This window comes from Neoarius graeffei, chromosome 16, assembly GCF_027579695.1.
Source record: "Neoarius graeffei isolate fNeoGra1 chromosome 16, fNeoGra1.pri, whole genome shotgun sequence".
Lineage (NCBI taxonomy): Eukaryota > Metazoa > Chordata > Actinopteri > Siluriformes > Ariidae > Neoarius > Neoarius graeffei.
The window spans coordinates 4,185,196-4,205,247 of NC_083584.1; the positions used below are offsets into that span (position 1 = coordinate 4,185,196).

Consider the following 20,052-nt stretch of genomic DNA (forward strand, 5'->3'; position numbering starts at 1 on the left):
CCATCGTATCCCGTGATGGGACGTTTAATCCAGGCTTCCTTGCTTCAGCGCACCGTATGATTTACGAAAGCAATGGTTTGACATGAAGAAGGTATGGGATAAATCAAAGGGTGTTTACACCCCGAGACCTGTTTTAAAGGCTATTCCAAAACCAAAACTTTCTCAGTCAACCTCCCATGTAAAAGCGAGGGAGGAATAGTTACGTCCCACTCATTCCTCATCTCATATACATGTCCAGTAAATTTGTTAGCACATGATTTAATGTGCAAATTAGAAGTAAATCTCACATCCACTCCAGATGGACTAACTATTGAAGTAAGTGAAATGTGTGGTGTGCAGTATGGGTTTGGAAGCCCTCTGTATGTGTATGTCTGGCAGCTCTGTTCAGATCAGCTCGCACACTTGAACACCTCATCAGTTAACACAGATTATATGATGAGGAGCGTTTGCTCGAAAAAGTCGATGTGTTGCAACCTAGAAATGACGTCGCTGTGAATATAAAGGAAGAAATAGCTCCGGCTCAGGAAGGTGGCCGTCCGCGTCAGCGCACCGTGTCGACATTTTTTTTGGAGGGACACACCGAATGCTTTGCAGCTCCTGCGTGAGCAGTTAACTAGGTATTTCTCCGCCTGATGTTTTTGCTCTATCCAGTTCTGTGCTGCCACATAATATTCTGAACGCTGCTTGTACACTGTAAAAAAAGAATAGTTGAGAATACTTGAAATTTCAAGGCAACAGTCTGCATTAAGAATTTTATGTTTTGCCAATGATGTGCCCATGATAATCCAAACTATGATAAAACTGTTATCTTTATTAAGAATTCTTAATTAAGTCAATTTTCAATTCCTCATTCTGCCAACATAGATTTCTCTTTTTGCTGAACAGTGGCATTCACAGTAGTACAAAAAAAGGCAATTGAGGTTATCAGACTTTTTTGACCTTTATTTGGATAGGACAGTGTAGAGACAGGAAATGACCTCGGGTTGGAATCGAACCTGGGTCCCCAGATTTATGGCATGGCACCTTATCCACCTGAGCCACGACGCCATACCCACAACATGGGTTTTAAAAAATTTTGTAATTGTGTAGAACAATGAAAAAAGGCATGTATAGTTTAATGATAAATTATGATAACCTCAGGGGCATCGTGGCTCAGGTGGATAAGGCGCCATACCATAAATCCGGGGACCCGGGTTCGGTTCCGACCCAAGGTCATTTCCCGATCCCTCACCGTCTCTCTCCCGCTCATTTCCTGTCTCTACGCTGTCCTATCCAAGTAAAGGTGAAAAAAGCCCCCCAAAAATATCTAAAAAAAAAAATTGTGATAACCTCAATTGCCTTTTTGCACTACTGTGAATGCCACTGTTCAGCAAAAAGAGAAATCTATGTTGGCAGAATGAGGAATTGAAAATTGACTTAATTAAGAATTCTTAATAAAGATAACAGTTTTATCATAGTTTGGATTATCATGGGCACATCATTGGCAAAACATAAAATTCTTAATGCAGACTGTTGCCTTGAAATTTCAAGTATTCTCAACTATTTTTTTTTACAGTGTACGTCCCAAGCTCCTCCCCCTGTTCTCTCTGCTCTTCCTAACACCCTGTGGGCGGATCATAAGGACGATGTGGGCTCTGTGAGCTGCTCTCCGTATGAAGCTGTTATTAAACACTCTACACCTGTTTATGTTAAACAATACCCTCTGTCTCCTAGTAAGCTCAATGGTATTGACAATATTCTAAAATCTCTTTTGCAGCAAGGTGTCGTGGTTCCTTGTGTCAGCCCGTATAACACCCCAGTGAACCCGGTCCCAAAACCGGATGGCACATGGCGCCTCACTCAAGACCTACGTAAAATAAATGAACTCATCGTTCCCGTGGCTCCAGTGGTCCCTGACGTTCCTTCTCTTATGTCTTCTATTCCGTGTGACCATGCTTATTTCTCTGTGATTGATTTGTGCTCTGCCTTTTTCAGTGTTCCTGTGGGCCATGAGACTCAGCCCCTGTTTGCTTTCACACACAGGGGAAGACAATACACGTGGACGCGGTTGCCACAGGGTTTCATTGACTCACCGGCGGTCTTCACTGCCGTATTGCGGGACGCGCTGGCTGATCTCGGTCTTCCCCGGGGCTCCACGGTGCTCCAGTACGCGGATGATCTCCTGGTAACGGCGGAGGATCAAGACGCTTGTGCTGCCGCCACATTGTCTCTCCTCACACTCCTGGCGCAGAAGGGTTTCAAGGTCTCCCGCACGAGGTTGCAGTTTTGCCTCACAACTGTTCGCTACTTGGGACATGACCTCTCTCAGGGTTCCAGGAGGCTTAGCCCGGAACGCGTTCAAGTCATTATGGACACTCAGGTGCCTGCAACCAAGCACGCTCTCATGGCATTTCTGGGCCTGATCAATTACTGTCGTCAATGGATCCCTGACTGTTCAATCTATGACAAGTGTTTGCGTTCAGCTATAAGTCACTCAGATCCTGTGACTCAGCCCCTGGTCTGGACTGAGGACATGCTAACGGCCTTCAAGGCTCTGAAGCAAGCTTTGTGCTCCGCCCCTGCTCTCGGGCTGCCGAACTATCGTTTGCCGTTTCACCTGTATGTGTGCAATCAGAAGGGGACCGCCTCTGGGGTGCTGGCTCAGGAGCACGGGGGGGGGCATGCGACCTTGCGCGTTTCTGTCTAAAACTCTTGACGCTGTGGCACAAGGGCTTCCTGGCTGTCTTAGGGCTGTTGCTGCGTGTGCTCTCATGGTCACGGACGCTGAAAAACTTGTTTTGTCGCATCCGCTCATTTTACACACTTCACATGACGTCGTGTACATTCTGCGGAATCTTAGCACTCAGCATTTGTCTGCTCAGCGTCACTCTGGCTATGAGTTTATTCTTTTGGCCACAGAGCATCTCACTGTTAAGCCCTCCTCGTCGTTTGATTCTGTCGCCCACGCTCTTCAGCGTCTTCTTAACTCACAGGATGACGATGTTGCGTTTGACTCACATGACTGTCTTTCTAATATCGTTTTTGAGACTAGCATCCGCCCAGACTTACACTCCACCCCTCTTTCCATAGGCGATTCTCTTTTTGTAGATGGTTCCTGTTCCCGCCCTGCGGATGGTGTGTTCCTGTGTGGTTACTCTGTTTGTCGCCTCCCTGATGAAATTGTTGAAGCTCATTCTTTGCCTTTTTCTTCTGCTCAGGCTGCGGAGCTCTATGCTTTGACTCGCGCGTGTATTTTGGCTCAAGACACAGACGTTACTATTTACACCGACTCACGCTACGCTTTCGGCGTGGCGCACGACTTCGGCCGCATTTGGGCGTCTCGGGGGTTTACGACAGCCGACGGTAAGCCCATTTCTCATTCTTCACTTGTTACTGATTTAATCACCGCCTGTCTCCTTTCGTGCACGTTGGCCATTGTTAAGACACGCGCGCACACAAGAGGGGACTCATTTGAAGTAAAGGGCAATTCATTCGCTGATCGAGTCGCTAAAGCTGCAGCCGCATCCGGTGTCCTGCCTCCAGGCTTTAACTGCGCTTTAGTTTCTACTGATCGCATGGTTAGCGCTGTCTTACCTGACATAGATCTCATTTCTATCCAGGCCTCGGCCTCTGTGGCAGATACGCAGTTCTGGGACGCCCAGGGCGCGACAGAGAAGAGTGGCGTTTTGCTTGACGCACAGGGCCGTCTTTGTTTACCTCGTCACTGTACTCCCTTTCTCGTCCGCGAGTTCCATGGTCCCACTCATCGCGGCCGAAGAGGGGTAGTGGAGGATATGAACAGAACATTCTGCATCAATAATTTGCACACAGACGCACACAACATTCTGGACAAGTGTTTAACGTGCGCCCAGAATAATCTATCTAAACCAGGCGCGGTACATCAGCACCTTCCCATACCCGACACGCCTTTCCAAGAATGGCAGATTGACTTCACTCACATGCCAAAGCAGGGCCCGTTCAAATACCTTTTGGTCATGATTGACAAATTTTCACGGTGGATTGAGGCTTTCCCGTGTAGCAAAGAGAACGCCCGAACAGCAGTGAACAAACTTACACAGGAAATTATCCCACGTTACGGTCTTCCGGTAGGAATTGACTCTGATAAGGGAACGCCGTTCACCTCTAAGGTAACGCAGGAGCTATGTAAAGACCTCAAGATCAATTGGCGTTTTCATATCCCATACCATCCACAGTCCTCTGGCATTGTGGAGCGCGCGAATAGAACAATTAAGGGTAAGTTGCGTAAGGCTATGCAAGACGCAGGCACGAAAATTGGGTCCAAGTTTTACCGTTGGTCCTCGCTGATATGCGCATGACTGCTCAGGTCGCTCTCGACAATTTATCTCCGTACGAGCTCGTCATGGGACGCCCCTTTCCTGTCCCTTGGCGTAGAGGCATGCAGGTTATAGGAACGGGTGATCTTGAAGTACATCTCAGCGAGTACGCGGTGGGTCTCATGCGGGTGCTGGATGAGTATTGGGCGAGAGTAAATTCCAAAAAGCCTCCCATTCCAGAGGCACACACTCACCCCTTTGAGGTAGGGGACAGAGTTTTAGTAAAGAGATTCGGTAAACTAAACGCTCCCATGGAGGAGTCACCCTACAGTGGGCCCACCGATGTACTCGCTGTAACTCGCACGGCTGTGCTAACGGACCTTTTTCCACAGTGGATCCATGCCAGCAGAATAAAGAAGGCTCCAATGTAATAGAAATCTATATTGTTGATGCTTAACAGACTTTTGTGTTTCAGAAAGTTGCTGTGACAATAGCTGACGGCCTTTTCAGGGATCCCCTTCCAGCATCTGGAGCAATCCAGTTTCGGCTGATCTACAAAGAGGGGATGGTTGGTGAGTCTTGCAAAGTTCTGGGCTGAAGAGTCTGAAAAGCACGGGAGCCTGTGACATTTTTCGCCGTCTGCACCCTGTGAGCATTAGAGAACAAAGTCAGTGACCAGTATGACTTTCTTCATCATCATGCTGATCTCAACGCTTGGGGCAGGGTTACCCGCACAAGCAATACACCGGGACCCAAGGGATAACGAGTTTTAGAAATATGTAAACTTCACTGTAAAAACATCAATGAATATGAGTAAACCCTGTTATGTGTGTTCTTTGTTACCCCATGACAGCAGCGATCCTTTTCCGGTCCGAATAGCCCCGTCTAACTACTCTGAGGTTAATATGATGATCTCGCACACAGGTTATGTCCCTGTGTCGGCCAAGACTGGGGTGTGAATAATACTCTGGGCTTGCGTCAGAGTATTAAAGAGGGGATTGTAAGAATATAATCCTGAATACTCCTAAACCTACTCTTGTAAATGCGCGGCCCAAGGGTGACTGTCGTTTAGTGTAGCAGTTTAGGGTTTACTTTAGGCCAGCTACAATACAGTACGTGCTGCTCTGTACATTTTGCATTTCCACATGTTCTGTTCCCGTTTCATATCTTGATTTTGTCTATGTTTTTGTGTGAAACATTCTGTTGAACTGTGCATAACTCTTGTGTGACCTTGATACTGAGTGTGCAAAGCACATTCCGTAACTTTCCACTGCTGATACTCCCTACGCAGAGTATATAAAGCCCCGACGCGCAGCTGCGCATTAGGGCACGACTGAGAATAAACCAGATTGATTTAACTCGTGTGGTTTGCTCTCTTTTTGTCCTCGGAGTACTCCATGTAACGCATCTGAACAGCACGCAGCACAATCCTAACACTACCAATGGCGGATAACCATCTGTCAGCGGAACCGGCGGGAATGCGTACGTACGCTACGTATGGCTACCCAGAAGCACTTGCAAACTTTTTAAAATTATTAACTTAATTTGTATCTCCTTTCATTTTCTTGTCATCGGTTGATAAGATATTTTCATCCATTCGGATATTATGGATAGTATTTCACGTTTTTTTTTTAAAATTTTATTTATATTTAATGAAGTGATTCTTTGGCGTACCACTAGAATGGAGCCCGCGTACCACAGTTTGAGAATCTCTGACATAGACTATAATTTATTCCCCACAAAAACATGGATGCATTATATCACATGATCTTCTAGAATCTGATGATTTATTACTTTTACACCACACAATTCCTAATTTGTGTTTAAGCAGTCATTCTGTCTCTTCCACAGAAATACATGAAAATAAGAATTAAAAACTTTAAGCATTTTTAGCATTAAATATATATATATATATATATATATATATATATATATATATATATATATATTTTTTTTTTTAATTCAATATCTGTATTGTTTGACATGGGGGGGGTGTCTCAATTCACTGACTGCCTTATTGAGACACTCATAAATAGGTGCTACTGGTGGCATTTTCTATTCTGTAATTAAGCTCAAATTTAGTTAAAATGATATTTGGATATATAATTTAGTGATTGCCTATTATAGCATGATTATGATTACATTAGTATTGCATTTGTAGTATACCCCCCATTTATGTCTTTTTGTTGCCTGTTTCTCTGTTCGTAACGTGTGTTATGATTTTCACTGCAGATGTGCTTGTGACTTCTTTTATGTTCATGCTGCAGTTACCAATATTCGTCTGTAGGTGGCAGTAAAGAACCATGGATTTGTTGTATCTAGCCTAGCCTAGTAGTAGTAGAAAGAGGTCTCTGTAAAATGGTGAACGCAGCAGACTCAGCGGCTGTCACGCTGTTGATTCTGAAATGCAAGTCGCACATCTGCATGGCCATGCAGTAGCCTACATCTGACTACTTACATTCTGTAAAACCGTTAGGTCTATAAATTTAACATTCATTCATTGAGGATATTATCTAACACCAAGTTACATTGCTCCAGCATTCCTTTTCTCTGCAGCTATGCAGTAGCCTAGCTCTGATGTGTCCTGTCACGTTGCTAAACCTGCCTAAGGAGCCGCAGCAATACTTTTATGAAGGGTTTCCATACATCAAAAGGATTTTGTTGAGTTTTTAAAGCTCAAGGGAAACCCTGCACTTACATTCTTGACTTTGAAGAAGAATGAACGAATGTTTCGTTTCTTGGGAGGGGGGCCGTCATCCATGATACTAAGTTAGCATGCGAGTCGTAGGGCAAGTATGCATGGACATCGAAGTCCAGCTCAATTTGTAGGCTGACGGAGAGTGGGGGGTGCGTGGGGTAGGTCAGGTGTGTACGTGTGAGATACGGGGGGTTGATGGGCAGGTAGTTACGGCTGCTGTGGGAAGTGTGCTGCTTTTACAGCAGATGGAGTGACAGCTGGGATAGCCAACCATGTAAGTTAGCGAGAAACAGGTAGCTAATCAGAGAATGATATCTACGTTAGAGGGGGGATTATTAGCAGTGTCATACATTTAACCCTTTGTGTGCCATATAATCATTGCTCAGGTTAGGACATCGGTTTTATTGATCGTGATTACACAGTAGCGGCTGAATATTGGTAGGGACACGTCCCTAGCGTCCCTACCCAAAATTACGCCCTAGAACATGACAATGCCAAACCACATACTGCATCAATTACAGCATCATGGCTGCGTAGAAGAAGGGTCCGGGTACTGAACTGGCCAGCCTGCAGTCCAGATCTTTCACCCATAGAAAACATTTGGCGCATCATAAAACGGAAGATACGACAAAAAAGACCTAAGACAATTGAGCAACTAGAATCCTACATTAGACAAGAATGGGTTAACATTCCTATCCCTAAACTTGAGCAACTTGTCTCCTCAGTCCCCAGACGTTTACAGACTGTTGTAAAGAGAAAAGGGGATGTCTCATAGTGGGAAACATGGCCTTGTCCCAACTTTTTTGAGATGTGTTGTTGTCATGAAATTTAAAATCACCTAATTTTTCTCTTTAAATGATACATTTTCTCAGTTTAAACATTTGATATGTCATCTATGTTCTATTCTGAATAAAATATGGAATTTTGAAACTTCCACATCATTGCATTCTGTTTTTATTTACAATTTGTCCTTTGTCCCAACTTTTTTGGAATCGGGGTTGTAAAAAATAAATCAAATCTCAAACAGGCAGAAAAAAAAGAATGAAAAAGACAGGACGGAACAAAAGGAGAGGGAAAAAGAATGAAAAGGGGAATAATATCATTTCAAACCAAATATTCCCAATCAAGTTAAAAGAAAGAAATTCAAGAATAAATCATTTTTATCCACTCTATCCCTGACCTGAGGTTTGGATCAGCGCCATTCTGCAGGAGCACTTTAAGGCACCGCAGTTCTTTTTCTGATTCCTTCCCTGCAGCCAGATGCACCGCGGCCACGCCTTCATTGAGCAGCAGGTTGGGTTCTGCACCTCTCTGCAGTAAATCCTCCACCGTCCTGTTACACCACAGAAGGAGACAGAGAAAAACAAGCAAGGGTTCACATAGGGCTGTGCGATATATCGAATATACTTGATATATCACCGAAAATTCTGTGTGCGATACATAAAATTATTATATCGTGACTATCGAGTATTTTATGGTCATCTTCCGACTTGCGTTTGTTGTGTTTGTTTAAAACCTTTTCCGGTGGTTTTCTCCCTGTCCCTCAGGCAGTAACGTGAGAGGCTGCCTAAGGGGAAAGAAAACAAAAACGTCACGCACTCGCCAACCAATCCCGGGCGACATTTCGGTGCTGAAAGGAACTTGCGGGAAAATTTTCTAGTTTCGGTTGTGTTGCCAGATTGGGCGGTTTTAAGTGCGTTTTGGCGGGTTTTGAACATATTTTGGGCTGAAAAACGTCAGCAGTATCTGGCAACGCTGCCGGCGGGAAGATTTCCTAGTTTCGGTTTACAGCGCTGACTCAGTAGAGATATGATTTATGGCTCTTTGATGGGATCCGCATCTTTGTGATCCGTTCAAAAGACTGGCTCATTTGGCTCTTTTTAAATATTTATTCAGTTTTAAGAAGACAGCATCTAAAGAAGCCAAATCCCTCTGCTTAGACAGTGACATCAGTATTTCTGGACATACCTTTTATATAAAGCAACCTAGACTTACATTATTGTAACCCTTAAATGCTCATAAATAACCATTAAAAAACAATGAGGGCTTCAATGAATGTCCATGCAGAACGGCTTTTCTGTAAAAAAAAAAAGAACCCACTCAAGAACATAGTTATGAAGAACGCAAGAATCTCATCTCATCTCATTATTTCTAGCCGCTTTATCCTTCTACAGGGTCGCAGGCAAGCTGGAGCTTATCCCAGCTGACTACGGGCGAAAGGCGGGGTACACCCTGGACAAGTCGCCAGATCATCACAGGGCTGACACATAGACACAGACAACCATTCACACTCACATTCACACCTACGGTCAATTTCGAGTCACCAGTTAACCTAACCTGCATGTCTTTGGACTGTGGGGGAAACCGGAGCACCCGGAGGAAACCCATGCAGACACGGGGAGAACATGCAAACTCCACACAGAAAGGCCCTCGCCGGCCCCGGGGCTCGAACCCAGACCTTCTTGCTGTGAGGCGAGAGTGCTAACCACTACACCACCGTGCCGCCCCGAACGCAAGAATATTTTATAGAAAAACACTTGTCGGTCTCTTGACGGTCTCTCCCACTGGCTCTCACACGTGTTTTTTTTTTTTTTTTGGGTACACATGAAGGCAGCGTGCACAACTGGTGCCATCCCTCCCCCTCCCCCAACCCTCCAATTCTCCAATTAACTACTCTGAAACAGAGCCACGCAGGGTTTTTTTTTCTTTCTGGAGAGCGTACGTGCAAGCAGCATGACCACAACGGGCTGCGCTCTTAAGGCCACCTTCCACTCCCCGATATCACATCGGTGCCTATTTGTCTGATAGCTACATTTGCATATCAGACAAATAGGCACCACTGTGCCCTCACCGTAACCTTTCCCTAACTCAGTGAAGGGAGGAGGAGTAAAGGAGGAGCTTTTTCATCTGAAACACAGTCCAGAAAAAGAACGACAGAAAGAACAGCTCCCCCAGCTCGAGACTCGGTTCTCATCGTTCATGCCTAGGAGCCGTTCAAAAGAATCGGTTCGTTCGTGAACATCACAACACTATGACTCAGTTCATGCAGTCGCTGGTGCTGCATAGGCTACCGTGTAAGCTCTGTCAATTTCAGCGACAAATTAAAAATGGAAGTGGACGAATTGGTTCCTAAAAGAACTAGTAAGGGGTCAGTCATCTGTCATTTTTTGGATATCGCGAGGAGGACGTGGAACAGCAAATGCAAGATGTAAAGTGTGCAAAAAAACCTGTCATCACGAAAGGCAGCAGCGCTACAAATATGTTCCATAAACTCACCCGGTACAGTATGAAGAGTCTCTTAAACTTCGAACTACTTGACCAGGAGCTAAAACCCCCCACAAGCTAAACAAATGACCCCAGCGGCCTCGTTCTCCAAAGCCCCCCATATGAGGAACCAAGTCAGAGATGGAGAGCTATAACGGATGCAATCACTCACTTCATTGCTGAAGACATGATCCCAATTAGTGGAAAGAGTCATCCAGAACATCAACATTTACCTCAGATATGTTGAAAAATTATTACAAAAATACTTAAATTACACTGTAATTATACTTAACATCAAACTGCTAAGACAGTGACAGTGGAAATGAGACAGAATTACCTACAATATTAACATTTACCTCAGATATGTTGAAAAATTAATAAAATACCTACATTACACTGTGATTACACTTAACATCAAACTGCTAACACAGTGACAGTGGAAATGACATAGAGTCATCCAGAACGTCAACATTTACCTCAGATATGTTGAAAAATTATTACGAAAATACTTAAATTACACTGTTACACTTAACATCAAACTACTAACCCAGTGACAGTGGAAATGCCACAGAATTACCTACATTGTTAACATTTACCTCAGATATGTTGAAAAATTAAGAAAAAAATACCTATATTACACTGTAATAAAATTAACACATCAAACTGCTAACCCAGTGACAGTGAAAATGACATAGAGTCATCCCGAACGTCAACATTTACCTCAGATATGTGGAAAAATTAATAAGAAAATACTTACAGTACACTGTAATAATATTTAGCATAAAACTGCTAACACAGTGACAGTGGACATGACATAGAGTCATCCAGAACGTCAACATTTATCTTAGATATGTTGAAAAATTATTACGAAAATACTTAAATTACACTGTAATTACACTTAACAGCAAACTGCTAACACAGTGACAGTGGAAATGACACAGAATTACCTATAATGTTGACATTTACCTCAGATATGTTGAAAAATTAACAAGAAAATACCTACATTACACTGTAATAACATTAAGCATAAAACAGTTAACACAGTGACAGTGGAAATGAGATAGTCATCCAGAACCTCAACATTTGCCTCAGATGTGTTGAAAAATTATTACGAAAATACTTAAATTACATTGTAATTACACTTAACATCAAACTGCTAACACAGTGACAGTGGAAATGACACAGAATTACCTATAATGTTGACATTTACCTCAGATATGTTGAAAAATTAACAAGAAAATACCTACATTACACTGTAATAACATTTAGCATAAAACAGCTAACACAATGACAGTGGAAATGACATAGAGTCATCCAGAACGTCAACATTTACCTCAGATATGTTGAAAAATTAAGAAGAAAATACCTACATTCCACTGTAATAACATTTAACATCAAACTGCTAACACAGTGACAGTGGAAATGACAGAGAGTCATCCCGAACGTCAACATTTACCTCAGATGTGTTGAAAAATTATTATGAAAATACTTAAATTACACTGTAATTACCCTTAACATCAAACTGCTAACACAGTGACAGTGGAAATGACATAGAGTCATCCAGAACATCAACATTTACGTCAGATGTGTTGAAAAATTAAAAGGAAAATATTTAAATTACATTGTAATAACATTTAGCATCAAACTGCTAACACAGCGAGCATGGAAATGCCACAGAATTACCTACATTGTTAAAATTTATCTCAGATATGTCGAAAAATTAATAAGAAAATATCTACATTACACTGTAATAACATTTAGCATAAAACTGCTAACACAATGACAGTGGAAATGACATAGAGTCATCCAGAACGTCAACATTTACCTCAGATATGTTGAAAAATTATTACGAAAATAGTTAAATTACACTGTAATTACACTTAACATCAAACTGCTAACCCAGTGAGAGTAGAAATGACACAAAATTACCTACAATGTTGACATTTACCTCAGATATGTAAAATTAACAAGAGAATACCTACATTACACTGTAATAACATTTAGCATAAAACTGCTAAGACAGTGACAGTGGAAATGACATAGTCATCCCGGACGTCAACATTTACCTCAGATGTGTTGAAAATTTCATAAGAAAATACCTACATTTCACTATAATAACATTTAACATCAGACTGCTAACACAGTGACAGTGGAAATGACATAGAGTCATCCAGAACGTCAACATTTACCTCAGATATGTTGAAAAATTAATAAGAAAATACCAACATTACACTGTAATAATATTTAGCATCAAACTGCTAACACAGTGACAGTGGAAAGGACATAGAGTCATCCAGACCGTCAACATTTACCTCAGATATGTTGAAAAATTATTACGAAAATACTTAAATTACACTGTAATTACACTTAACATCAAACTGCCAACACAGTGACAGTGGAAATGACACAGAATTACCTACAATGTTAACATTTACCTCATATATGTTGAAAAATTAATTAGAAAATACCTACATTACACTGTAATAATATTTAGCATAAAACTGCTAACACAGTGACAGTGGAAATGACACAGAACTACCTACAATGTTAACATTTACCTCAGATATGTTGAAAAATTAATTAGAAAATACCTACATTACACTGTAATAACATTTAGCATAAAACTGCTAACACAGTGACAGTGGAAATGACACAGAACTACCTACAATGTTAACATTTACCTCAGATATGTTGAAAAATTATTAAGAAAATACAGACAGTACACTGTAATAACATTTAGCATAAAACTGCTAAAACAGTGACAGTGGAAATGACACAGAATTACCTACAATGTTAACATTTACCTCAGATATGTTGAAAAATTAATAAGAAAATACCTAAATTACACTGTAATAACATTTAGCATAAAACTGCTAACACAGTGACAGTGGAAATGACATAGAGTCATCCCAAACGTCAACATTTACTTCAGATGTGTTGACAAATTATTATGAAAATACTTAAATTACACTGTAATTCCACTTAACTTCAAACTGCTAACACAGTGACAGTGGAAATGACACAGAATTACTTACAATGTTAACATTTACCTCAGATATGTTGAAAAATTAATAAGAAAATACCTACATTACACTGTAATAATATTTAGCATCAAACTGCTAACACGGTGACAGTGGAAATGACATAGAGTCATCCAGAACGTCAACATTTACCTCAAATACGTTGAAAAATTATTAGGAAAATACTTAAATTACACTGTAATTACACTTACCATCAAACTGCTAACACAGTGACAGTGGAAATGACACAGAACTACCTACAATGTTAACATTTACCTCAGATATGTTGAAAAATTAATAAGAAAATACCGACAGTACACTGAAATAACATTTAGCACAAAACTGCTAACCCAGTGACAGTGGATATGACACAGAACTACCTACAATGTTAACATTTACCTCAGATATGTTGAAAAATTAATAAGAAAATACCGACAGTACACTGAAATAACATTTAGCATAAAACTGCTAACACAGTGACAGTGGAAATGACACAGAATTACCTACAATGTTAACATTTACCTCAGATATGCTGAAAAATTAATAAGAAAATACCTAAATTACACTGTAATAACATTTAGCATAAAACTGCTAACACAGTGACAGTGGAAATGACATACAGTCATCCCAAACGTCAACATTTACTTCATATGTGTTGACAAATTATTATGAAAATACTTAAATTACACTGTAATTAACTTAACATCAAACTGCTAACACAGTGACAGTGGAAATGACAAAGAATTACCTACAATGTTAACATTTACCGCAGATATGTTGAAAAATTAATAAGAAAATACCTACATTACACTGTAATAATATTTAGCATCAAACTGCTAACACAGTGACAGTGGAAATGACATAGAGTCATCCAGAACGTCAACATTTACCTCAGATATGTTGAAAAATTATTACGAAAATACTTAAATTACACTGTAATTAACTTAACATCAAACTGCTAACACAGTGACAGTGTAAATGACACAGAATTACGTACAATGTTAACATTTACCTCAGATATGTTGAAAAATTAATAAGAAAATACCTACATTACACTGTAATAAAATTTAGCATAAAACTGCTAACACAGTGACAGTGGAAATGACACAGAACTACCTACAATGTTAACATTTACCTCAGATATGTTGAAAAATTAATAAGAAAATACCTACATTGCAATGTAATAATATTTAGCATCAAACTGCTAACGCAGTGACAGTGGAAAGGACGTAGAGTCATCCAGAACATCATCATTTACCTCAGATATGTTGAAAAATTGTTACGAAAATACTTAAATTACACTGTAATTACACTTACCATCAAACTGCTAACACAGTGACAGTGGAAATGACACAGAACTACCTACAATGTTAACATTTACCTCAGATATGTTGAAAAATTAATTAGAAAATACCTACATTACACTGTAATAACATTTAGCATAAAACTGCTAACAGAGTGACACTGGAAATGACACAGAATTACTTACAATGTTAACATTTACCTCAGATATGTTGAAAAATTAATAAGAAAATACCTACATTACACTGTAATAACATTTAGCATAAAACTGCTAACAGAGTGACACTGGAAATGACACAGAATTACTTACAATGTTAACATTTACCTCAGATATGTTGAAAAATTAATAAGAAAATACCTACATTACACTGTAATAACATATAGCATCAAACTGCTAACACAGTGACAGTGGAAATGACATAGAGTCGTCCAGAACGTCAACATTTACCTCAGATGTGTTGAAAAATTATTACGAAAATACTTAAATTACACTGTAATTACACTTAACATCAAACTGCTAACACAGTGACAGTGGAAATGACACAGAATTACATATAATGTTAACATTTACATCATATGTTGAAAAATTAATAAGAAAATACCTAATTTACACTGTAATAACATTTAGCATAAAACTGCTAAAACAGTGACAGTGTAAATGACACAGAACTACCTACAATGTTAACATTTACCTCAGATATGTTGAAAAATTCATAAGAAAATACCTACATTACATTGTAATAACATTTAGCATAAAGCTGCGAACAGAGTGAAAGTGGAAATGACACAGAATTATTTACAATGTTAACATTTACCTCAGATATGTTGAAAAATTAATAAGAAAATACCTACATTACACTGTAATAATATTTAGCATCAAACTGCTAACACAGTGACAGTGGAAATGACAGAGTCATCCAAAACATCAACATTTACCTCAGATATGTTGAAAAATTATTACGAAAATACTTAAATTACACTGTAATTACCTTAACATCAAACTGCTAACACAGTGACAGTGGAAATGACACAGAATTACGTACAATGTTAACATTTACCTCAGATATGTTGAAAAATTAATAAGAAAATACCGACAGTACGCTGTAATAACGTTTAGCATAAAACTGCTAACACAGTGACAGTGGAAATGACATAGAGTCATCCCAAACGTCAACATTTACTTCAGATGTGTTGACAAATTATTATGAAAATACTTAAATTACACTGTAATTCCACTTAACTTCAAACTGCTAACACAGTGACAGTGGAAATGACACACAATTACCTACAATGTTAACATTTACCTCAGATATGTTGAAAAATTAATAAGAAAATACCTACATTACACTGTAATAATATTTAGCATCAAACTGCTAACACAGTGACAGTGGAAATGACATAGAGTCATCCCGAACGTCAACATTTACCTCAAATACGTTGAAAAATTATTAGGAAAATACTTAAATTACACTGTAATTACACTTACCATCAAACTGCTAACACAGTGACAGTGGAAATGACACAGAACTACCTACAATGTTAACATTTACCTCAGATATGTTGAAAAATTAATAAGAAAATACCGACAGTACACTGAAATAACATTTAGCACAAAACTGCTAACCCAGTGACAGTGGATATGACACAGAACTACCTACAATGTTAACATTTACCTCAGATATGCTGAAAAATTAATAAGAAAATACCGACAGTACACTGAAATAACATTTAGCATAAAACTGCTAACACAGTGACAGTGGAAATGACACAGAATTACCTACAATGTTAACATTTACCTCAGATATGCTGAAAAATTAATAAGAAAATACCTAAATTACACTGTAATAACATTTAGCATAAAACTGCTAACACAGTGACAGTGGAAATGACATACAGTCATCCCAAACGTCAACATTTACTTCAGATGTGTTGACAAATTATTATGAAAATACTTAAATTACACTGTAATTAACTTAACATCAAACTGCTAACACAGTGACAGTGGAAATGACAAAGAATTACCTACAATGTTAACATTTACCGCAGATATGTTGAAAAATTAATAAGAAAATACCTACATTACACTGTAATAATATTTAGCATCAAACTGCTAACACAGTGACAGTGGAAATGACATAGAGTCATCCAGAACGTCAACATTTACCTCAGATATGTTGAAAAATTATTACGAAAATACTTAAATTACACTCTAATTAACTTAACATCAAACTGCTAACACAGTGACAGTGGAACTGACACAGAATTACGTACAATGTTAATATTTACCTCAGATATGTTGAAAAATTAATAAGAAAATACCTACATTACACTGTAATAACATTTAGCATAAAACTGCTAACACAGTGACAGTGGAAATGACACAGAACTACCTACAATGTTAACATTTACCTCAGATATGTTGAAAAATTAATAAGAAAATACCTACATTCCAATGTAATAATATTTAGCATCAAACTGCTAACGCAGTGACAGTGGAAAGGACGTAGAGTCATCCAGAACATCATCATTTACCTCAGATATGTTGAAAAATTGTTACGAAAATACTTAAATTACACTGTAATTACACTTACCATCAAACTGCTAACACACTGACAGTGGAAATGACACAGAACTACCTACAATGTTAACATTTACCTCAGATATGTTGAAAAATTAATTAGAAAATACCTACATTACACTGTAATAACATTTAGCATAAAACTGCTAACAGAGTGACACTGGAAATGACACAGAATTACTTACAATGTTAACATTTACCTCAGATATGTTGAAAAATTAATAAGAAAATACCTACATTACACTTTAATAACATTTAGCATCAAACTGCTAACACAGTGACAGTGGAAATGACAGTCATCCAGCACATCAACATTTACCTCAGATATGTTGAAAAATTGTTACGAAAATACTTAAATTACACTGTAATTACACTTACCATCAAACTGCTAACACAGTGACAGTGGAAATGACACAGAACTACCTACAATGTTAACATTTACCTCAGATATGTTGAAAAATTAATTAGAAAATACCTACATTACACTGTAATAACATTTAGCATAAAACTGCTAACAGAGTGACACTGGAAATGACACAGAATTACTTACAATGTTAACATTTACCTCAGATATGTTGAAAAATTAATAAGAAAATACCTACATTACACTGTAATAACATTTAGCATAAAACTGCTAACAGAGTGACACTGGAAATGACACAGAATTACTTACAATGTTAACATTTACCTCAGATATGTTGAAAAATTAATAAGAAAATACGTACATTACACTGTAATAACATATAGCATCAAACTGCTAACACAGTGACAGTGGAAATGACACAGAATTACCTACAATGTTAACATTTACCTCAGATATGTTGAAAAATTAATAAGAAAATACCTACATTACACTGTAATAATATTTAGCATCAAGCTGCTAACACAGTGACAGTGGAAATGACATAGAGTCATCCCGAACGTCAAAATTTACTTCAGATGTGTTGACAAATTATTATGAAAATACTTAAATTAAACTGTAATTACACTTAACAACAAACTGCTAACACAGTGACAGTGGAAATGACACAGAACTACCTACAATGTTAACATTTACCTCAGATGTGTTGAAAAATTAATGAGAAAATACCTACATTACACTGTAATAAAATTTAGAATAAAACTGCGAACAGAGTAACAGTGGAAATGACACAGAATTACTTACAATGTTAACATTTACCTCAGATATGTTGAAAAATTAATAAGAAAATACCTACATTACACTGTAATAATATTTAGCATCAAACTGCTAACACAGTGACAGTGGAAAGGACGTAGAGTCATCCAGAACATCAACATTTACCTCAGATATGTTGAAAAATTATTACGAAAATACTTAAATTACACTGTAATTAACTTAACATCAAACTGCTAACACAGTGACAGTGGAAATGACACAGAACTACCTACCATGTTAACATTTACCTCAGATATGTTGAAAAATTAATAAGAAAATACCTACATTACACTGTAATAACATTTAGCATCAAACTGCTAACACAGTGACAGTGGAAATGACATAGAGTCATCCAGAACGTCAACATTTACCTCAGATGTGTTGAAAAATTATTACGAAAATACTTAAATTACATTGTAATTACACTTAACATCAAACTGCAAACACAGTGACAGTGGAAATGACACAGAATTACCTATAATGTTGACATTTACCTCAGATATGTTGAAAAATTAACAAGAAAATACCTACATTACACTGTAACAACATTTAGCATAAAACAGCTAACACAGTGACAGTGGAAATGACATAGAGTCATCCAGAACGTCAACATTTACCTCAGATATGTTGAAAAATTAAGAAGAAAATACCTACATTCCACTGTAATAACATTTAACTTCAAACTGCTAAAACAGTGACAGTGGAAATGACAGAGAGTCATCCCGAACGTCAACATTTACCTCAGATGTGTTGAAAAATTATTATGAAAATACTTAAATTACACTTTAATTACCCTTAACATCAAACTGCTAACACAGTGACAGTGGAAATGACAGAGTCATCCAGAACGTCAACATTTACGTCAGATGTGTTGAAAAATTAAAAGGAAAATATTTAAATTACACTGTAATAACATTTAGCATCAAACTGCTAACACATCGAGCACGGAAATGCCACAGAATTACCTACATTGTTAAAATTTATCTCAGATATGTCTAAAAATTAATAAGAAAAATCTACATTACACTGTAATAACATTTAGCATAAAACTGCTAAGACAGTGACAGAGGAAATGACATAGAGTCATCCCGAACGTCAACATTTACCTCAGATATGTTGAAAAATTATTACGAAAATAGTTAAATTACACTGTAATTACACTTAACATCAAACTGCTAACCCAGTGACAGTGGAAATGACACAGAATTACGTACAATGTTGACATTTACCTCAGATATGTAAAATTAACAAGAGAATACCTACATTACACTGTAATAACATTTAGCATAAAACTGCTAAGACAGTGAAAGTGGAAATGACATAGTCATCCCGGACGTCAACATTTACCTCAGATGTGTTGAAAAATTCATAAGAAAATACCTACATTTCAATGTAATAACATTTAACATCAGACTGCTAACACAGTGACAGTGGAAATGACATAGCATCATCCAGAACATCAACATTTACCTCAGATATATTGAAAAATTATTACAAAAATACTTAAATTACACTGTAATAACATTTAGCATAAAACTGCTAACACAGTGACAGTAGAAATGACACAGAATTACTTACAATGTTAGCATTTACCTCAGATATGTAGAAAAATTAATAAGAAAAAAACCTACATTACACTGTAATAACATTTAGCATAAAACTGCTAACACAGTGACAGTGGAAATGACATAGAGTCATCCCGAACGTCAACAATGACCTCAGATGTGTTGACAAATTAT

General features: G+C 38.2%; 2 protein-coding genes and 1 pseudogene across 27 annotated transcripts in view; 2 read left to right on the forward strand and 1 right to left on the reverse strand.

The window, feature by feature from the left end:
* The window catches only part of LOC132900999 (uncharacterized), a 28,363-nt pseudogene extending 17,938 nt beyond the window's left edge, over positions 1-10,425 (reverse strand).
* The window catches only part of LOC132900331 (NACHT, LRR and PYD domains-containing protein 12-like), a 664,923-nt gene that overhangs the window by 498,093 nt on the left and 146,778 nt on the right, over positions 1-20,052 (forward strand). The window lies entirely within an intron of this gene.
* LOC132900330 (protein NYNRIN-like) lies at positions 1,561-5,632 on the forward strand. Its single transcript, XM_060942336.1, has 2 exons — positions 1,561-2,359; positions 3,198-5,632. The coding sequence occupies exons 1-2, from the start codon at positions 1,910-1,912 to the stop codon at positions 4,314-4,316; spliced, it is 1,569 nt and encodes a 522-aa protein (XP_060798319.1). The 5' UTR covers positions 1,561-1,909; the 3' UTR covers positions 4,317-5,632.